At 40.8% G+C, this 21512-nt stretch overlaps 1 protein-coding gene across 1 annotated transcript; it reads right to left on the bottom strand.

The window, feature by feature from the left end:
* Window positions 1–1184: 1184 nt before the first annotated feature.
* LOC137283863 (putative per-hexamer repeat protein 5) lies at window positions 1185–19956 on the bottom strand. The gene is made up of 3 exons (XM_067815541.1): window positions 19841–19956; window positions 2952–3549; window positions 1185–1238 (listed from the first exon to the last, which is right to left on the bottom strand). The coding sequence occupies exons 1-3, from the start codon at window positions 19954–19956 to the stop codon at window positions 1185–1187; spliced, it is 768 nt and encodes a 255-aa protein (XP_067671642.1).
* Window positions 19957–21512: the final 1556 nt, after the last annotated feature.

The raw sequence follows: 21512 nt of genomic DNA, 5'->3' as shown, positions 1-21512 counted from the left end.
CCCATCCCTCTCCACCTATCCCCCAGAACATTGTCTGTCATACTTTCCTCGACCTCGTTGAAATCCATACTAGACTTACACATCAGAAATAACAGATTTGGACAATTTATGACCCTAAATATTAAATCTCGAACAAAAACACAGAAGTCTGTCAAGTATGAGGCCCAACGAAAATAATCGCTCAAACTCCCAATTACCGGTGACGAATGGACTCAGTCATCTAAACGGGACTCCTTGTTTTCCAGTTAAAACTCTAAGTGGTTCAAGAAAAAACTTGCCGAGTTAAGAATATGGTAATTGTTTAGATTAGTGCAACTGACATAATATTCATGATATAATTTGGTGCCATTGTACACCCCAACAGATCCAGCGTCGATTGTATTTTTTGAAAAAAAAATCCAGCGAAACTGAGCTCGGCTTGTGTTCAAGCGTGTTGTGGCTAAAGGTTTGATACAAATCGGAGCGGAGGTTGGTGGATAACCGGGATTTGGTTCATTTTCTCCTTCGAATTTCCCTCATTGTGAGGCCGGGAAATTTTACGGTTATCTTAATACCAGGGTTGAACTTCGGTGCAGCCCATCATAAACAATTATGTGGTAGAAATTATGGTCGGAGCTATATGTCGTAATTACGCTTTCAATGGACATATTATTTAAGCGTGTTCTGACGTCTCTCCGCCGGCAGAGGAACAAGCGATGACAAAACCAAGTGTAACGGTTAAAATGTCGAACCATCTGCTAAAGACAAATTGACACCAACACGAAGATTATAGATTGCGCTTCGTCGCGCGGAATCCTGCCCCCGTCCCCGAGTTTCACGAGCCACGTGCTTTCCTATACTCGCACAAACAATCTGACACTGAGCGTTGCGCGGTGTGTCGCCATGTTGTACACCTTCTGTGTTACGGGAGGCGGGTAACGTCTCCGCACGGGTAGGGGGTATCATATAGCCCCATCTTATTGCTGATTCCCCCTCCTCGGCCTGAGGGTCGGCTAGGGCCATAAAGCTGGTAATTGCACGGGGGCGATGTCCATAGCTAACCTTTGGGAGAGATGGGCCACGCCGTTGTCCGGTTTAGACGGAGGATAGAATATCATGTTATTGGGATTTAAAATGGCAGCGGACTGACAGGGAACACATGAAGGCTGCAGGAGATAATATGGGGAATTTGTAGTTCCAGGTAGCTAATCCTTCTGTTTAAGGTCGCACGACACGACAAGTTTCAGTTTAAACCCTCCCTGTTAAACATGCCAAATATTCAGCGTCATGACTGTCATATTGGGCTGGTCGTAAACTTTGCACAGAGCCAATGATTCTAACCTGAGGATACCGTAAATGGTCACCTATCTAATTAACGGATTAGATGGACTGTGTCCGAAACGTCCGGCACGTCCTGTCCCCTCGTCGGAGGACATCTCGACGGTGACCCTGGTCAGAGTCGGTGGTGAAGTGAAAGGCAACCGTTTAGAAAGAGAAGAAAATATCACAGCTACCTTTCATCTACTATGCCTAGAAATAAATAAAGACTAAAACTAAACCTACTATTTTTGCATATGAAAACACACTTCTTTTAAAAATCCACCATGAAGTCATATTGTGACAAATTGATTTTCAACGTAAGGTACAGAATGTGAAATAGACTGTCTAATAACAACAATTTGCTACTTTGTATGAGAAAGAGCAACATATATGGATGTCAACTTCTGTATTGTGAATAACACGACGTTTCCGAGCGTTGGCTAGCTCCTTCATCAGGTGAACGGTAATGAGTATTGGGCAGATATATATGCATGAAACACTGCAAAGAAAATATGTTTAACAAAGAATGTGTAATACAAACTTTGTATCATTGATACCCGATGAAGGAGCCAGAAATAGCTTTGAAATACTTTCATAAAGTATTAAATGAAGTTGTTACTCATAAATCGTATCATGTATTCATTTGTTCTCAACTACTTCATTCTACATTTGATGGAATATCGCTAAAAGCCGCGTAAAACTTAACTCATTCACTCACTATATATTGTCACTGTGTAGTCTATCGAAGGTCGTTTATCAAGTCCAGGGTGGCTGTTTCTGTGGGACATGTTCGGAAGCCTCATTACCCATTATTTGTGACCATCTAATTCTTCAGCAGTTATCTAAGGCATTCATTGACATGAAATCAATGCCATCTGTTCAATGGGGGTAGAATAGTAGTTAAAACGTTCGCTCGTCACGCCGAAAACCCGGGTTCGATTCCCCACATAGGTACAATGTGTGAAGCCCATTTCTGTTGTTCCCCGTGGTAATATTGCTGAAATATTGCTAAATGCAGCGAGAAACCCAGCTCACTTACTCACGCCAAAGGCTCAGCATACATGAAACTGAGTTATTGTGGTTTTATCATTTTGCATGTATACTGAACAATAAAAGAAAAGCAAGATTTTTAATAGAAGACATAAACATGAACGCTTACTTTTGGTAGATTTCATTTTTTCGAAACTAACGATTCTTTGGCTGTTTAGTATATATAAATGTATGTAGTTATTTTTCTATAAGCTATATACTCTCGCTGCAGTTCTTTCGTTGACATGCTCCATGTAAGTGTTATAATACATGTCGGCTTATCATCTTAATGTGAGCCGACAACACCAAAGGGTTTGGGGAAACCAACAACTCGCCCAGGACACTGACAAACGAAGGAAAACATTAGCCGGGTGATTCTAAGCCGAATAAGGGACTCGCACAGATACAATAAATGCGAATGTGCCGGTGCTGGCGACGATGCCGGTGTTGGTGCTGGTGCTGGTGTCTGTGCCGGTGCTGGTGCTGACGCCGGTGCCGGTGCCGGTGCCGGTGCCGGTGCCGGTGCTGGTGCTGGTGCTGGTGCTGGTGCTGGTGACGGTGCTGGTGCTGGTGACGGTGACGGTGACGGTGACGGTGCTGGTGCTGGTGCTGGTGCTGGTGACGGTGACGGTGACGGTGACGGTGACGTTGCTGGTGCTGGTGCTGGTGCTGGTGCTGGTGCTGGTGCTGGTGACGGTGACGGTGACGGTGACGGTGACGGTGCTGGTGTCTGTGCTGGTGCTGGTGCTGGTGACGGTGACGGTGACGGTGACGGTGACGGTGCTGGTACTGGTGCTGGTGCTGGTGTCTGTGCTGGTGCTGGTGCTGGTGACGGTGACGGTGACGGTGACGGTGACGGTGCTGGTACTGGTGCTGGTGCTGGTGCCGGTGCTGGTGCTGGTGCTGGTGACGGTGACGGTGACGGTGACGGTGACGGTGACGGTGACGGTACTGGTACTGGTGCTGGTGCTGGTGCTGGTGCTGGTGCTGGTGCTGGTGCTGGTGACGGTGACGGTGCTGGTGACGGTGACGGTGACGGTGACGGTGACGGTGACGGTGACGGTGACGGTGCTGGTGCTGGTGTCTGTGCTGGTGCTGGTGCTGGTGCTGGTGACGGTGGCGGTGACGGTGACGGTGACGGTGCTGGTACTGGTACTGGTGCTGGTGCTGGTGCCGGTGCCGGTGCCGGTGCCGGCGCCGGCGTTGGTGCTGGTGTAGGTGCTGGTTGCAGAAGCAGAAGTTGACACATGCCATTGCATCTCAGTATTGTAGATCGCAGCTCATGATGTCAACCACTAGATTCTCTGGTCCATCGATACTCATTATTTACAGAAAGCAGCCATATTGCTTGAACAATGCTGTGTGTGTTATGAAGAAAGAAAGAAACAAACGAACCATATAATGAACAGGCACTTGTCTCCATATACAAGGGTGTAACTTATTTAGTTAGTAATGTTTTTTTTTTCAGGTATCGGTGATATAAACATGTTTCCCAATGTTACACTGAAATTCAGAATGTATGAAAATATAGGCACGACGCATAACTACGATCACATGCGTGTGCAGTATTGTTTTTACGGGGCATTATGTTACTCAACTGAACGTGCTTGATACTCAACCGTAGGTTTTTGGTTACAGAATTTAATGACTGTCACATATCAACTGCATGCTAGATGAAAAAGCCATGTGGCACACACAGATCGCACATGTTTACCACTCATTTGAAACCCAGGACTCGGATATCGCATTGACAAACTGATAGCAATAAATATTTTCACCAGGATTAAGAAATGCAACTCTTGCGTCGATTTAAGACTTGTGTATGTATGTATACCCTCTCTGTTAAGATATATGTATATGTGTATACAAAATAAATTTAACAAAAAGTGGAATCGTTGACACAATTGCTGTAGCTATAGTTGCAGAAGTGATGGCAGTAGCAGTGGTAGTGGTAGTGGTAGCGGCAGTTGTGGTGGTAGTGGTAGTGGTTGCGGCAGTTGTAGTGGTAGTAGTGACATTAGTTGTACGCTTATTTCCACTATTATTAATACTGTTGTTTTTATCATTGGTAAAACTATTCGTGGTGCTGCTGGTGTCAGCGCTGGTAGTAGTAGTAAAACAGCAGCAGCAGAAGTAGAAGTAGCAGCAGTAGTAGTAATAGCATCAGCAACAACTGTAGTACTAGTAGCAGTAGTAGTAGTAGAAGTGGCAGTAGTAGTAGTAGCAGTAGCAGCAGCAGTAGTAGAAGTAGCAGTAGTACTAGTAGCAGTAGCAGTAGTAGTAGAAGTAGCAGTAGTAGTAATAGCAGCAGCAACAACAGTAGCAGTAGTAGTAGTATTGTTGTTGTTGTAGCAGCAGCAGTAGCAGTAGTAGTAGTAGTTGTTGTTGTTGTTGTTGAAGCAGCAGCAGTGGCAGTAGTAGTGGTAGTAGTAGTAGTAGTATTGTTGTTGTTGAAGCAGCAGCAGTAGCAGTAGTAGTAGTAGTAGTTGTTGTTGTTGAAGCAGCAGTAGCAGAAGTAGTAGTAGTAGTTGTTGTTGTTGAAGCAGCAGCAGCAGCAGTAGTAGTAGTAGTAGTTGTTGTTGAAGCAGCAGCAGCAGCAGTAGTAGTAGTAGTTGTTGTTGTTGTTGAAGCAGCAGCAGTAGTAGTAGTAGTAATAATAGTAGTAGTAGTAGTAGAAGCAGTATTAGTAGTTGTAGTAGAAGTAGTCGTGGTGATTGCAATAGCAGTTGTAGTAACTGTTGCTTTTTTACAGTTAAACACTTCCACAGTTAGTTTTACACAAACGTCGAAATATCGCTATGAAAGAATATGAGTGAACAAAAACTTTTGTTCAATACCCGGTAGTTTTTAAACAAACCTTTACCCTTAACACAGAGCCCTGAGAAATATCAACGGGTATGTTCCGAATGCCTATGAAACTTGCTACCAAACACCCAAGCCATACAGAAGTCTCGCCGCCGCACCGTGACATTGTGAGTGCTGTTTCTTCGTCTTGCAGCAATTCTTTGTGAACAAGGGTGCGGCAACATTTCACGTATACAGTTGTTCAATGTTCAAGTGGCCTTTCAGTTTCTCTGGTCGTTGACGTCTATGCACTGCTCTCCAAATTGATTTTTAGGACTTCAAAGTTGCCTGTATGTGACAATAGAAATATCACTTTAGGATTCGAAATATGCTGACAAATGTGTTGTTTAATGGTACTTTTTAAAGGGAATTGTTTTTGTTAAAAGTTGTATCTGCTAGCTGAAAGATAGTGGGATTAAAACAAATCATCAGAAATTTAGCATTTTTAATTTGATGAATTTTGAAAAGGAGAGTGAGTGAGGGAGCTGGTTTGACGCAATACAGCTGCACATCATTTTAAAGCGCCCTATGAGAGCTAACGGTTAAGGCCTATAACGTTGTGCGACAACGACAACGACAACGCAGAGAAAACAGTTTTAATACTTTGTAAATTCCTTGTTTTTATGGAGCGACAGAGGCATTCTCTTACAACTTAGTCTGTATGTAAATAAACAACGCTTTTATAATGCGTTTTCAAACCTATTGTTTACCAAAACAATTTCTTTACTGAGCGGATTTAGAGTTACCCCCCTTTGCCCACCGGTACAATGCGGGATGGGATCCAGTTTTCTGCTTTGGACTCGTTAATAATGTACTGAAAGTGAGTTAGGCTTTTTTTGTCAGTTCATTTTCATAATGATTCTATGTCATAGTTATTCTTGATTAAAATCAAAACACTTACTAATAGAAATAGAAAAAGCATACCATCGAAAAAATCTGGGTTAGAATTGGCCTCAAGCAACCGATACTTGTTGCAAGAGGCGACTTAAGGATGGGATCGGGTGGTCAGGTCCGCTGACATGGTTGACATATGTCAGCGTATGCTCACTGTTCATGATGTTGATCAGTGGAATGTCTGGTTCAGACTCCATTAATTACATATAGCTGCAATATTGCTGAGTGCTGTGTTAAACAAGGCCCACCCCCACCCCGTCCAAAATAAATACGGACAACTGCAGCAAAAAAAAGAACAAAAGGGGGATTCAAAGAAACACACACACAAAAAAAAAACAACAACAAAAAACAAACAAACAAACAAACAAAAAAAATCAATAAAAACAAAAAACAACAAAAACTAAAACATACAAACAAAAAAGCCAAAACCCGAATCATAACGAAGCTAGATTACTGAATGTCATGAGACAGCAGGCGTTCCTCAAACAGGACAGACATTTAATTATTTTAGAAACAAGATTCTCTCTAGTATTTCCCGACATAATGGCACTGGGAAGTTGATTTTAGCTGAAATGGTCATTTTGATTTAACAAATTTAACACATATTTATTTCTATCATCTTAACATCTAGCAAAAGACAAAGTAAAAAAGAAAAGAGAAAAGGAAAGGAGAAAAACAGAAACAAAAAACTTACAACAAACAAACAAGCACACATCATTGTTAAACATTTGATGATTAACTTGATTATTTTTAATTCTTTTATTTGTATATGTATTTGAATTCTATATATTTTAGTACGTGTTAAAACGGAAAGCATTTAGCTCAATGACAGCAAGCAGATGTCACTGAAGATGGTTTATGGCGTTTGAATACTTTCAGTTTACACATATAAATGATGCAATAACTACATTTTAAGTCCACAGATATATAACACCAACTTTGATATCTTTGGTAAACTTTACACCACCATTATATAAAAATCGTTGTCTTACGTAAACTTTGCACCACCAATAGAGCCTTGTTCGGAACATTCTCACCCCGTAAGACTCAGCGGGAACAATCCGAGCATTCAGAGTGGGACTCCGATTGAAGAGAGGCAATGATAGTAAGATGTATTTCATCTATGTTCTGTCACTTAAAAAATATGTAAAATGATATAATAAAACATCTGAAACCAATTTGTACCTGTCAAATTTGTAACTGTTGGGTGAGTTTGTTTTACATTTGGTACAATTAAGATATTTTATTATCGAGGTAACAAAACAAACGAAACAAGTATCAACCGATACCCGGGGAAGCAAAAGAAAGCGTACTCGGAATAATTGAAAATGAAATGTAATCAAAATTACAGATGCTACTGAAACAATTTGGAAAACAGTGAGTTCCAAAACACAACCACGCGTTTGACATACTGGTATCAAATAAATCACCGTTAAAGATCAATATTTGTGTCCTTTATTTGTAATTTTGTAACCATCAACAAACACTAATGTCTATATAGTTTTTATCTAATCAGAAATATATCAACAGTTTGTATTCTTTTAATTTTTTTTCTATGTCATATATGTCCCTTGTGATCATTATTGAGTGTTGATGCAATTAAATGATCTATATTTCTGATTTTAGGAAACACAATAATACTAAAAATAGTGCTTCAACAGATGCATAGTACACATGGATGTCAAAAGATTCAGAACAGCATCGTATTTTAAAACTTTCCAGATTGTCGACTGTCAACTGTGCTTATATTTAGAAACTAATAATGGTTTTTGTGTGAAACCTTAAGTACTGAAATACTAATTTCATATTCACAAATTGAATAGGGGGCTACCCGTTGTAAGGTTGACCCGTCTACTGTCATGGCGTTTCAATTAGCATAGATCAGATCCCTGATATCATATCGCTGGGTCTCCCTCATAAACAAAGCCCTAATCTGTCACGATATTAAAGAAAAACAAAACCCTAAGGTTCTAGAGCATCCCTGTGAATAAACTGATACTGATAATATGAACATAATATTACCCGTGTCTCCGTTTGGCATGGTGCGGCTTTGCGCTGGCATGAAGTGTCCGACATAAGTGGCGCTTAGGTGACAGGGGGAATCAAATATGGGCCTACACCAGATGTTAGAGGAAATGACACTGGACAGTTTATAGGTTCATCTTCTCCACGACGGTGAGGTGGGGTGAGATGGGGTCAGGGTAGAGTCGTGGGGGTCAGGATAAGGTGAGAGAGGGGGGTGGCGTCCTTTGAGTAAAAACAAAATTTGATTGAAGTCATATCACAAGCAGTAGAGTACGAATGGGCAACTTGCATTGTGACGATGTCTGGAACCGAGCCCGACCCTTGAGTGTGCATGATATACTACCGTTTAATAATGTAAATAAGTAACCTTGGTGAACTGAATCGAACAAACAGAAATTGACGTACTACCTTCTGTCTCACTGTAGAGCAAAAAGGTGACGTGTGTTTAACGTTTAAGCCATTACTAGTCATCATCATCATCATCATCATCATCATCATCATCATCATCATCATCATCAGTTTCACCTTAATCTCAGCGTCTGAACAAACGCCTGACACAGAATTTCTGCCGATCATGAGGTAATGTAAAGGACTGCTATATCCGGGTCAGTCGAATATCTTAATCGGATCTACCTCTGAACAGTTGCAGCGAATGCAAGCAGGGTATATATCCAGCAAAGAAATACTATTATAATAGTAATCAAGGATGGCTAAGAACCAGAACATCACAGTGGACGAAATTAAATAATAATTAAAAAATATACCCATAGGTATCATTTCACATATATTTTACTTTGTAGTAAATGATCTACTTACCCGTACCCAGAAGACACTGGGATGTCGCGAGAGTGTTAAGTTGTTGTGATTTCTGTGACAAGCAATAACATGGCTCACACCCCTTTGACAGTATGTACACCGCATTTCAGGACCGCTTCATCTATACACCCGATACGCGAAGGAGCGAGCATTGGTTTACGCCTCTTTTGGCTATATTCCAGCAATATCACGGCTGGGGATACCAGAAATAGGCTAAACACATTGTACTCATGTTTGGAATCGAACCAGTCTTCAGTGTGACGAGCGGGCGCTTCAACCACAAGGCTTCATCACTACCCGTACGCCCGATGAAAAGCCAAGAGGTAACTCAGAATCCATGAATGGAGAAAGCAATTCACTGGAATTTTGTTCATTTTCTAAATACCTGTAAATGTTATGACATTTACGTGTTTATATATCTTTTTGAAATATGACTCGTAGATAAAGCCAGGATTGATTGAAAGTCTGTCAGAGGGATTATGAAATGATAAATATTATCGTAATTGTAAGGACTGAGGAATAGAATATTATATACCTACTTTGAGTTGATAAAGTGCTGTCTAAGATAACGACGGTTCTTTTAAAAACAGGAGACAAAACACGAAGTCATGTAGACTTACACGAGAATGTATAAACAAACAAAATATATAAACAATGAATTCATAGAGTTTTACCGTTTTTTTACAAAAATCCAGCGGATCACAGGTGACGATCAAAATTAGGGGTAGACGGGAATTATTATAGCAGAATGTCATACACTTCAGATGTGTCTTCACGAGCTACAATTAAACAGCAAATGACCCGAATGCTGGGGAGTCCATTTTACGACCTGAATGTTCTTAAGTAAATTACACAGGGACCGTTCAGCTTTATTTACTATTACCATGCCACTCCGACTATTGCGACATCTGTTTTTACCGCAAACGCTTCGGCGCCATGCGCAGAAGCCATAAAGACTTTCAATAAATAGATACTAAATCTGCAAACAGAGATTCAGTGAAGCGTGATCGTCTCAAACAGACGACCTTTCTTTCATGGAGTGGACATTCACGTCATAAAGATGAAACCAAAAGCGTGTGTTACATTGCAGTTTCTTCCACAATTGACCGTCAGACCCTCATCATTAAGGCTCCAGCAAGAACTTTTGATTTGTATTATGTCGCTCTAACTCCTGGAATAAGCCAAGCGGAACAGATCTTAACGACCATGTCTTTTACAAACATAAATTTAAATGCACTTTTGACAAAAATGCACTATGCTCAGTCAACACTCTCACGTGTTGGGCTGTGTTCGAGGTTGGGGACACGCTCCTTGCGTCCTTCAGCTCCTCTTGATGGGGAAGGGCAGGGTGCAGAAAGGACTGACGTCACGCAGGTACAATATGTCACGTGTTGTTGGAATAGTTCCCACACCTGAAAATGTTCGGATCGCCGAATTCGCTATAATACACTATCAATAAGATCGATTTGTGGCAAGGAGTTATTGCTGGTTTAAATCGTATTATGGATTCATTACGAACCATTGCTGGTACAACTATGATTAAACGTGACCAGGTATGACAAACAGCGAACCTTGAAGTCTCAGACAGTCATTGACTCCCCTGCTGATGTCCTTAAACTACTAGAGTAATTTGTTTTGTTCAGAGCTACCCACAACTGCAATTATGTTAACACAGTAATAAATTATGAATTGTTATTTGCAAATTGTACTATTGATTTCTGAGAGATTAGGAAGTTTTTCATATCTCATGTACTTGTATTAGGAACACACAAGTAAAACGGACAAAAAAGTCTTATAGTAAATTTGTTTTCTCAATACAACTGAAGACTTTTTAAAATGATTTTAAGGTTCGGTTCGACATGCCGTCCATTGTTGTGTGAAGCTAAAAGAAAACAATTACATTTAAAACCACATAAATGCATTATTATAATGATTGTTACCAACTCGAGTTGAGACACCCCATGGCAGTTACACGTGAGTACATTTCTCCAAGACACATTCTGGTAGTTCCATGAGAGTATATCTTCTCCAGACACATAATGGCAGTTACTTACATGTGAGTATCTTTCCCCCAGTTACATGGAAGCATGATACCACGCAATACACCATGGCAGTTACACGTGAGTATCTTTCCCCCAGTTACATGAAAGCATGATACCACGCAACACACCATGGCAGTTGCATGTGAGTATCTTTCCCCCAGTTACATGAAAGCATGATACTACGCAACACACCATGGCAGTTGCATGTGAGTATCTTTCCCCAAGTTACATGAAAGCATGATAACACGCAACACACCATGGCAGTTACATGTGAGTATCTTTCCCCAAACACAACATGGCACTGACATGTAAGTATAGGTGCCCCAGACAAACCACGGCAGTTACATGTGAGTACCTGTCCCCCAGACACAACATGGCAGTTACATGTGAGAACCTTTCCACCGACACATAAATCTACTTATATCTGAGCACCTTTCCTCTAGAAACACCATCCTAGTTACATGTGAGTAAATTTTCCCTGGACACGCCTTGTCAGTTACATGTGAGTACCTGTGCCCCAGACACACCATGGCACTAGCAGTATCATTCCTCCAGGAACTCCAATCTACTTACCTGTGAGTACTTTTCCAGAGCTTCTTAAAGTACCTTTCATCCACATACACTGGGGAAGTTACATGTGAGTGCCGTTCCTCCAGACACATCGTTGAACTTACATGTGAATACTTTTCTCCAGACATGTCATGGCAGTTACATGTGAATACCGTTCTTCCAAACAAACATTGCAGTTACATTTGGGAACCTTTCCTCCTGAAACACACCAATCTAGTTACATGTGAGTAAATTTTCCTTCGAGACACCTTGTCGGTTACATGTGAGTACCTGTCCAGTTACATCTGAGCACCTTTCATCCAGACACACCAGTGTAGTTACACGTGAGAACCCGTCCTCCAAAAACATCCATCTAGGTACATGCGAGTACCTGTCCCCTGGACACATCTTGTCAGTTATATGTGAATACCTTTTTATCTAGACACACCAAAACAGCAACATGTGAGTATCTGTTCCCGAGACACCACAACAGTTACATGTGAGTGCCTGACCCCCAGACACATCAAAGCTGCTACATGTGAGTATCTGTTCCTGAGACACACCGCGACAGTTGCAGTAGAATAGATTTCCTCAAGACACACCTCGACAATTACATAAGACACACCTCGGCAATTAAGTACGAGAACCTTTCCCAGAGACACGTCATTGCAGTTACTTTCATTTGAGTACCTGTTGATCAGACTCACCAAAGAAGTGATATGTGAGAGTATTTTCCTCCCGAGACACTCCAGGGCAGTTACATGTGAGTACCTTTCCTCCAGACACATCATTGCAGTTAGAACCTTGCCTCCAGAAAGCAAAACCAAAAACAATCTATATGTGAGTACCTTTCCCCACGACACACTATACATGTGAGTATCTGTTCCAGAGTCACACCACGACAGTTGCATGAGACTAATTTTCCTCAAGACACACGTCGGCAATTACGTATGAGAACATTTCCCCCAGACACACCATGCCATGGCATTTACTTAGATGTAAATGTACCTGTCGCCCAGACACACCAAAGCAGTGATATCTGAGTGTCTTTCCCTGAAACACACCATGACAATTACATTTGATTACCTATGCCCCAAATACACCAGGGCAGTTATATCTGAGTACCTGTCCTGCAGACACACTATGGTAGTTACGTGTGTGTACCTGTCCCCCAGATCATGTGAGTACCCTTCCCCTGGACATACTGGTATGTTACATGTGAATACCTTTCCCACCATTATGCATCACATGAAAACACGGGTGAGTTTGATCCAAAATCGATTATTGACAGGTCGTCGTCATTATTCTGACCTTGTTGCGTAAGCAATCAAATATACTGGCCAAAAATAGTTAGGGATATTTGTAAATTTTGAAAATATGAATAATGATGTATTTATTCATTGACATACTGATAAAATATCAGTCATAAAAATACCAGTATCCCTAACTCATTTTGTCCAATATATTATAAAACATACATATACCGATACTAATCATGTGTTGTATCACAAAATAAAAACAGAATTCACAATAGGGGATCCTGGTCGATTTCCTTCATCAATAGTAAAATTCCACATGCGTACATGTGTCGGGTTTCTTAATCACTCATCATCGAAAAAATGACAAAGACAATAAAGGAAACAAGCTAAACAAACAGGACTCAAAGCACACGTACTTGATTTTTTGCTGGCCTTATCTGCCAAAAGGATTTAATATTGAAATATAAACAACCTTTTCTATGACAGTTTCTGAAGGTGGCCCCATTGCAGTATGACAGCTTTTCATCGGGTGAGTATGGGGAGGGCCGGACTAGCGGAAACTTCAGGCATTAAGTTTAGTTTCAAATTTGAAACTATTTAGCAAACAAAAAAAGTCGTATTAAGTACTGGGTGTCATTTAGAAGGTTCCACGCCACTGGGCCCACTTTCTTAATACATATCGTATTAACACCAGCATTTTCAAGCGACTGGTTTTAGCAACAATTCAATAAAAATTAAATGTACCCTTGAGTTCAATTGGGACGCTTGAGCAGAGATGTAAGAGGGGAACTGGCGATCGTTTGGAGCTCCATTCATACAATGTTAAAACATAAACGGTTGAACGGGTCCATTGTAGACTGGGTGAAGATCGTGATTTTTTTGCGAGTATGGCCTTATGTAGAGAGTTCTTGCCCATTAGCTAACCCTGACAGTAAGATTCTATTAAACGAACACACGAAATATGATTGTTGACTTTTTGAAAAATTCAATGCAAAAGTATCATTAAGCTGAGAATACGTTTTAAGGGGCTATTTTGAAAAGTATTCATGTTTATAATAATTACATTAACACAAAGATTCAGCAGCAAAGAGGTTACAGACAAAATGTATTCACATTCCTTATGCATTGTTATGCTAAAGAATCTTTTTCAAAATATCTATTTTTCAAAATGCAGTTGTGCTGGGCTGTTTTATATTTTTTTACCTATCAAATAAAACGTTTTTGTTTGGTCCGTTATTTGGTGATTAGAATATTGATTGATGTGTGAGGTAGCAGCCCCGGTTAATGTTATTCGTAACCGAAAGAGCTAACCTGGGTTAGGTCGCTGTTTGACCCAGTCATGAGAAAATTAACATTTTCATATCAAATTATCGCTATGAAACTTATCGTATCTGTTCACACATACCTATAGTAAGGCTATACAACCCTTGGTTAATAATGTAGGATGTGAAATTAGATAATTTGCTCTCAATAATGAAACAATAACTGAGTGAGTGAGGTCTATGCTGCATTATTCCAGCAATATCACGGCAGGTGACAGCAAGTAAGTGAGTATGGTTTAATGCTACTTATAGCAGCAATATTCCAGCAATATCACGGCGGGGGATACCGGAAATGGGCTTCACACGTTGTAACCATGTGTGGAATCGAACCCGGGTCTCCGGTGTGGGGCGCTAACGCTAGGCTAAGCGTTTGCTTTTCACGCCGACGAGCCATTTTCAGCAATAGAGCGTGGTCTGTTAACAGTCGCGTCTGTACCAGACAATCCAGTGATCATCAGTATAAGCATCGACCTTCGGAAAGCGAATACGCGGGTATGTGTCAACCATTTCCACGAGTGTAACCAATTTAGTACCACCTTACGACAAGCATGGGTTGTCTTCACGGGTCTTCGGTACAAGAGTAGAAAGAAAAAAATATATACTGAACAGCAAAAGAAACTCAGCTCTGTTTTTTGTCAGGCTTTCAGATAGAAGGCACTAACAATGAAGGCTTACTTTTATAAGATTTCATTCTTTAAACTTGCGTTTGTTTTGCTGTTAAGTATAGCAGCAAACCAACATGTGAACAAACCTTGTTTTCTGTATTCCCAATATTGTTTTCTCTATTCCCAACCGTTAATAACAAAATAGACCAAATTTATATCAAATTCCTCGTATCAATTCCCTCAGCCATTGCTGACTTATTGCTGTTTCTGACCACGCTATGCTTACACTTGTTGACAAAACGGACCTTCATCATTTAGTACGGTCAGAAAAAAAGGTATCAGAGAATTAAATAAGACGACACTTAAAAATGATCCGTTCGGATTTGTTCATTGGAATGAAAATGTGACATCATTCAAGTCAGCCATTTGTCTGCGGCGACCCATGCTTGTCGTAAGAGTCGGTGAAGGGGATCGGGTGGTCAGGCTCGCTGACTTGGTTGACACATATCATCGGTTCCCAATTGCACAGATCGATGCTCATGCTGTTGATCACGGGATCGTCTGGACTCAGTTATTTGCAGACCTCAGCCACATAGCTGAAATATTGCTGAAACTACACTCACTCATTCATTTGTTTTTGTAGGCATTACAATATAACAATATGCAGAGATTAGACTAAAATATGTTGAATTGATAATTTTTAACTGTTACATATTTTAACATGAGCAAGTCTTAACGCACACTGGTTTTAGATAAGGATTATACTGTAAAGTAAATTCACATCTTGCTCGCAGTCTGATAATCTTTTGTAGGTCGATGGAATGGCCATTCCCACTCATTATCGCCACACTTGAGTACTTAATCGTACTAAATGTCAAAAATATTTTAGCGCAAAAATAGGAAAATTAACTTTTTTTAAATATACATTTGACAGATGAACTTCACGCGCACATTCACATCCTAGGTTGTTTGTAAACACTTGTACAAGTGGGCACAAATTTTTAATCTCAATAAGGCATTGTGTAGACATCCTTGCAAAACAAGTAGAATTTGAATAGTAACCAAGCACCTAGCCACAAACAGTAGATATACACCACACAACGCTGACATAGCGACCTCAGGTATTAAGGCTGACACGTTGAGGCGGCTGTTGAATAGGGCAGCGGGAGAGTCATCTTACATCCCTTGGGGGTCCAGTTCCATTCTCAATACTTGCTGTTTATAAAGAATTGTGGTGTCATATCGCGTCATTTGCAAAATTAGCACAGACGTGGTGGACAAATGAGCCCAAATAACACTATATTGACTCCAAACGAACGTCGCAATGCTATGGGTCAACGATCTCGACCCTAACAGAAGCTTGTTTTGAGGATAACGCTACTAAATTACTGTAAATTAATCCTGACGAAATACTTGACACTAATGGGACGACCGCCTTTGCTTCCCGGTGTCGGTTTGCTAGTCCTCCTTTTGAGTGAGTGAGTTTACGAAACATACAATGAACATCACGGCTGGGGAAACCAGATCGTCTTCCTGCAATCCCCTTACACTTGTTCTAGAGTAACGGCAGTCGCTTCTATAGAATGTTCTGTAGACTTACGACATTATTTCGAACACTGCTTGTCAAATGGTTGTGCGTGTCGAATGGTCAGTCCTGTGAAATATCATCACTATATGACCTGTCGAAACGGATATATCGATTTAACAGAATTTCGGAGCTAGACCAACTAAAATGTTGACTAATTATTGGCAGGAATCACATCCGGGGGTTCTACTTGCTGACGTCACCACAGTCGTCATTACTACTGTACATGGACTCAATATGTCTCTTAACAATATGCCTGCCGTTGGAGAATGACACACAACGCCAGTAAGAGGTGAGTCCCGCCCTTCACAAATTGCACAAAACATCTTAACAAACCCATATTCAGAATCGGGTATGTAAGACTGCAAATCAAATCCAACACTGTATGCGTGATCCAACATTCATACAGAGAAAGCAAGAGGAAGGACAATTCGTGCATGTGCCTAAGCGAGAAGAGCAATAAACTCAGTCCGAAATGTAGGATTGTGAACTCTGCGTCATCGTCCAATATCTGGCAAAGAGTTATCTTTCCTTCTGCATTCTACGCCTGTGAGCCATGGAGCAATATCAGCAACTCCAAGATGACAGAAATGGAAACTGTTCAGCGCTACTTTGCTAGACGGGTCTAGAACCATCTGAAGTGACGATTCCCTCGAGTTGCTACATCGCCGGTGCCAGGACTATGGACAGTGCAAGGCAGAGTAGATAAATCAAAGCTCCTTGGACTGACTGTCGCTCAGCCAGTACTAGTATTATGAAGCGTATCTCGTATTTGAGGTTCGCGGAATATATGTGTACTGTGATTAAAAGTACACGATCGATTGTCCATGTCCTCTTGAATGCAGCTAACAAATGTGGATTTTCAGATGTCATTGGTGCCTTTATGACATAAAGGGAATTTCCATGCAAAAATGTATGGACTTCCATGGTACAGAAGGCTATATTCCATCACGAACATACTGAATTGAGAAGTAAACTCTAAGAACGTCCAAATATGCAGAGATTTAGTGCCATATGTACACGTCTTTTTCCTCATAGTGTCTGGAACCATGTCTGTGTCATAACATGGCCACCCCTCCTGTATGTGCTCTGATAAAGATGGGTATACTGCCCGTACACCTTGGTCTGTGCCTGGTATGTGAGACTAAAAGTGAGGACATTGTAAAACATCAGCTACTCTACTGTTACAAGTTGGTAGAAAGCAGGAACGCGCTGAGCGAGCATCTGTTTGATGACGTGTGTCTCGACACGTACATGAGACTTTAGGATGCTGAAGACGAGTTTAAATCCTGACATACCTTAGTTAAAGTACTACGGTTGTACAGGACATAAATCTTGATAGTTGGATTGAGTTCATGAACATTATTGCAAAATGCATCAGTGCATGGGACCTAGGCAGCATTCTGTATTTATGAGAATAGCATGCAGTGCTTTGTATATACTGATCACCCTTTGAGGAGTTAAAATTTATTGTGTCCTTTTGTATGTTTCAAATACTTCTGTGCTTAGGATCTTTCCACAAATATATATTTTGTTATAAAATATACAGAATACATAGCTGGATGTACAACTCTCCAAACCATTGGTGGAAATAAAAAAACCCAAAAACATTCATTCATTCATTCATTCATTCATTCATTATGTATCCCACAAAGCACAAACTTTGCTCACTGCAACGGACCAAACATTAAAAGTATAAAAACAGTTGTTGTTCCATGCTTGTTTTAAGTATTTCATGGGTTCAGATTTTTCTTTTCATGAATGCAGTCTTCTTAAAGATGGGAAAGGTCAAGTTATGCTGCAAATATTTCATTTTGTGTGCAGCGAAAATGGAGGTTCCGAAATGAGGCAGCACAGAGTAAGGAATAGCGTTAGCTCGTCTCGGCGAAAAGTCGGGTTCGATTCCTATCATGTGTGCAATGTGTGAAGTCCATTTCTCTTGCCCCCCGCCGTTGCTGGAATATTGCTAAAAGTGGTGTACAACGAAACCTGCTCGGAACTGACATAGGTGAATGGTAATGAAATCATTTTTCTCTAGAGTAGTCAAAGTTGAAGCCAGGATTCGATGCTCATGGGCACCGAATCCCGGATCACTAATTGTTCCAAAACCAAAACAACCAAAAGTGTGATAGTGAAAGGTTTTAAGACGTACGTCACATCGGGATCTCCTCGTTGGTCATTTCCACAATCCCAAACCATGATTGTTGGTAATGACCGGCGTCGGTGCGGGATACATCACGATTGTCGGGTCTCGATCTATTAACTGATTCAATATTTAACCTGCAACTCCATAGAAAATTTCCAGAATTAATCTCCAATCATCGATGTTTTCTTACGATCTGTGTGAGTTTCAATTTGAATGTGTTGCACACCAAGACACAGAAAGCTTATGGATGTACACGTTCGGTTAGTAAAACTCGTTTTTTATCAAAATTGACCCATCATTAGTTCCAAAATTATAAATATATCAATTTTAGTGAAACCTTTGTAAGTGATGCCACCTTCAAATACTTCCGAGAAATCTCTTCTTAGATAATACTTTTATAAAATCCGTCATAAAGGTCGGACGCCATAACGCGATGACGCTGTTAAACTCAGGAGGTCTCACACATTGACTTAAATGCATTTAACTCGTTTAACTCTTCCGTGCATCATTATGTCAGGAACATTGACTTTTAAAGGTATCGGAAATGTATCTCAGTTATAGCAATTCTCTTCATGCAAATTGCAAACAAAACCAGAAACAAAACAAAACCAAACAAACAAACAAAAAAGCAAAAAAAGCAAACAACAACTCAGTTTATTCTTATACTTATGCGGGCAACTTGAGATTGTAATGTGTGTTCCATAGGCATTTTAAGCAGCTGATGTTTGTAAAGAACAACTCCCTAACTTTGCAATATATATTTCACAGCATGCATTTAAAATACCTCGTGCTTATCTGAAACATTATCCGCATTCAAATATTAAGGATACCATCTTAACGTACACAGAACGTCCCACAACGGGTTTAATCTTCTCTTATCAAATTATAGCAATATCCTAGACGCACCCACACGGCACGAACCACCCGTGGCAGTTCCCTCCCGTCCAGGACCGACTCCCATGAAACACCAGACCACCCGATGATGTCGCAGGGATTGTGTCGTCCATGACGTCCTCGAGCCGGTATCCCGTCGCGACGTTGACGTTGTCCTTATTTGTCGCCATACACCGAGGCCGTCCGTCCATTGAACTCAAGCTATGCGTGACACATTATTCTATACATCGTTGCGTTTGGTCGCGTTGGCTAATTCCGGATCAAGGGTAATTCAGGTAGTCTTTGTCTGATCTGGTCTCTTTAACTGTCAGTGTTTCTGTATTACCTTACACGCTTTCTGCATAGTTTTCTTTGGTCAAAGTTACCAACTGAGGACAGGGGAACCTTACAGGCGATTTAACCAATTAGCCCTTCCAATAGCCATGTCTTTGACGGTCAAGGCGTTACGGGTTATTAGGAAGTATTAAAGTTTACCACGCCCTGTTGCTCGCTCGTTAATTAGCCATTAGGGTAAACGTTGGTTATTCCAACCCAACTGGCCGATACGGGGCCTTGGCCAGCTGAGGGCAAACACGCGACAGGTCAGCGGGGGTCAGCCATGGGCTGGAGGGGGTCGAGCTGGAGAGTGTTATTTCACCGTCGGGCATGTTGCTGGGCGTTTACATCTTTGCAACGTCACCGTCATCTGTTCGTAGTCATGCTTTGTTCTTCAGTGAGGAAAGGAACGTAATTGATTGACACATGTTCGTTAACGAATACAAACAAAACACTTGAACGCAAAGGGCCCTAATCTTAAATCTAAGTGACAGACTTCGGCTCGAAATTGGGCAACATTTTGGTTATCTAAATATCTACACTGTAAAATAAACTGCCTGCAAAAGAAAAATTGACCTGTCTGAGAGGCAGTCTAGAAGGTGTAAGTAATAGGACTGACAATTCTTGTTTAGGCTATCTTTGGGTACTTCTTTATTGTACAATCGTGTTGTTTCGTTATATACACTTATACCATTTTTAAGCTTGAGATGGTGAATGGAAATATATACATGCATTTGAAAACCGGCTTTGAAAATGTATCAGTGTTATCGAAAGCTCCTTGGCTGAAAAATAGCCGCCGCAACATAACTGCAGTACACGTACCTAGGGGTGTTCAAGAAATGTTTTGTTCCTTAATTTTTGTCACCTCAGAGTCAAACTTTGTTTGATGTTTGGGGGGATACTCCACTAGGTAATCTCAGAAAACCAAAATGATTATCATAAAGGCAGTCCTTGGCGATAACATTCGGGTTTGACTCGTCTGGTTTCATAACAACGGCGCAAAACAAATGTCCAAATGTCCGCACAAATGATTTTGGTGCTCGTTCCAGAAATCGGTGATACCAGTCTTGTTTGGAAAGTACTTCTGAAGTGGGGAACGATAGTAGTGGTAGCCACTATTACCGATTAGACCAGTTTATTCCCTATATGTGTGTTTTCATGATACAAAGTAAATGAGTAACTGTGGTGAAACTTTTATAAAATATTCTACCACAAAAAGATCATAATTTTCTAAGTAGAAGGTACCATGTTTTTATAAACAGTTTACGCGTATATATTGTGAAACAAATAGTTTTCGTTAAAAAACACGTTCGAAAAACACACGGAAGTAAAGCTTGTCATCCTTCGCCACAGACAGGAACATGACTCCAGTCGCCTGTGACACAGACAGCCACACGAGATACCAGCCCGTCGTGCGCCACCGTAATCAGGTCTGCCCTTGTTGCTTGTCGAGTCTTGTCGTACTTAGTCCTTAAGTGGCCAGAACAAAGGACATTCCAGGGATTTAACATTCTTATTTCGTGTTTCACATCACCCTTCAGTTGACGTCGGTTGCGTGGAGAAAGAAAAATATTGAAAAATGTATATGTTTCAGTTATATTTTCTACTTTTAAGCGCGAAACGTCGATTGGGAATATATGTTTATAGTCATGCATACGTATTAAAACAACACATTCGACGACACAACACACACAATGATTTTTCGAGTAAATCATTTAGGTAGTAATATAGAGTAAACTATGTATATAACTAAGTGAGGGGTATGACGATGTGCTGTTTTCTGTCTCGATCACTGAGTAGAACGATCTGTGGTTATAACCAGCTAAAGGAAGAGCACACCCAAAGTGACGAACTCGAGCACGTGTGCTCACTCGTCTTATAAAACAAC

Source organism: Haliotis asinina, chromosome 5 (genome assembly GCF_037392515.1).
Source record: "Haliotis asinina isolate JCU_RB_2024 chromosome 5, JCU_Hal_asi_v2, whole genome shotgun sequence".
NCBI lineage: Eukaryota > Metazoa > Mollusca > Gastropoda > Lepetellida > Haliotidae > Haliotis > Haliotis asinina.
This window is presented reverse-complemented; position numbering and strand designations above follow the sequence as displayed.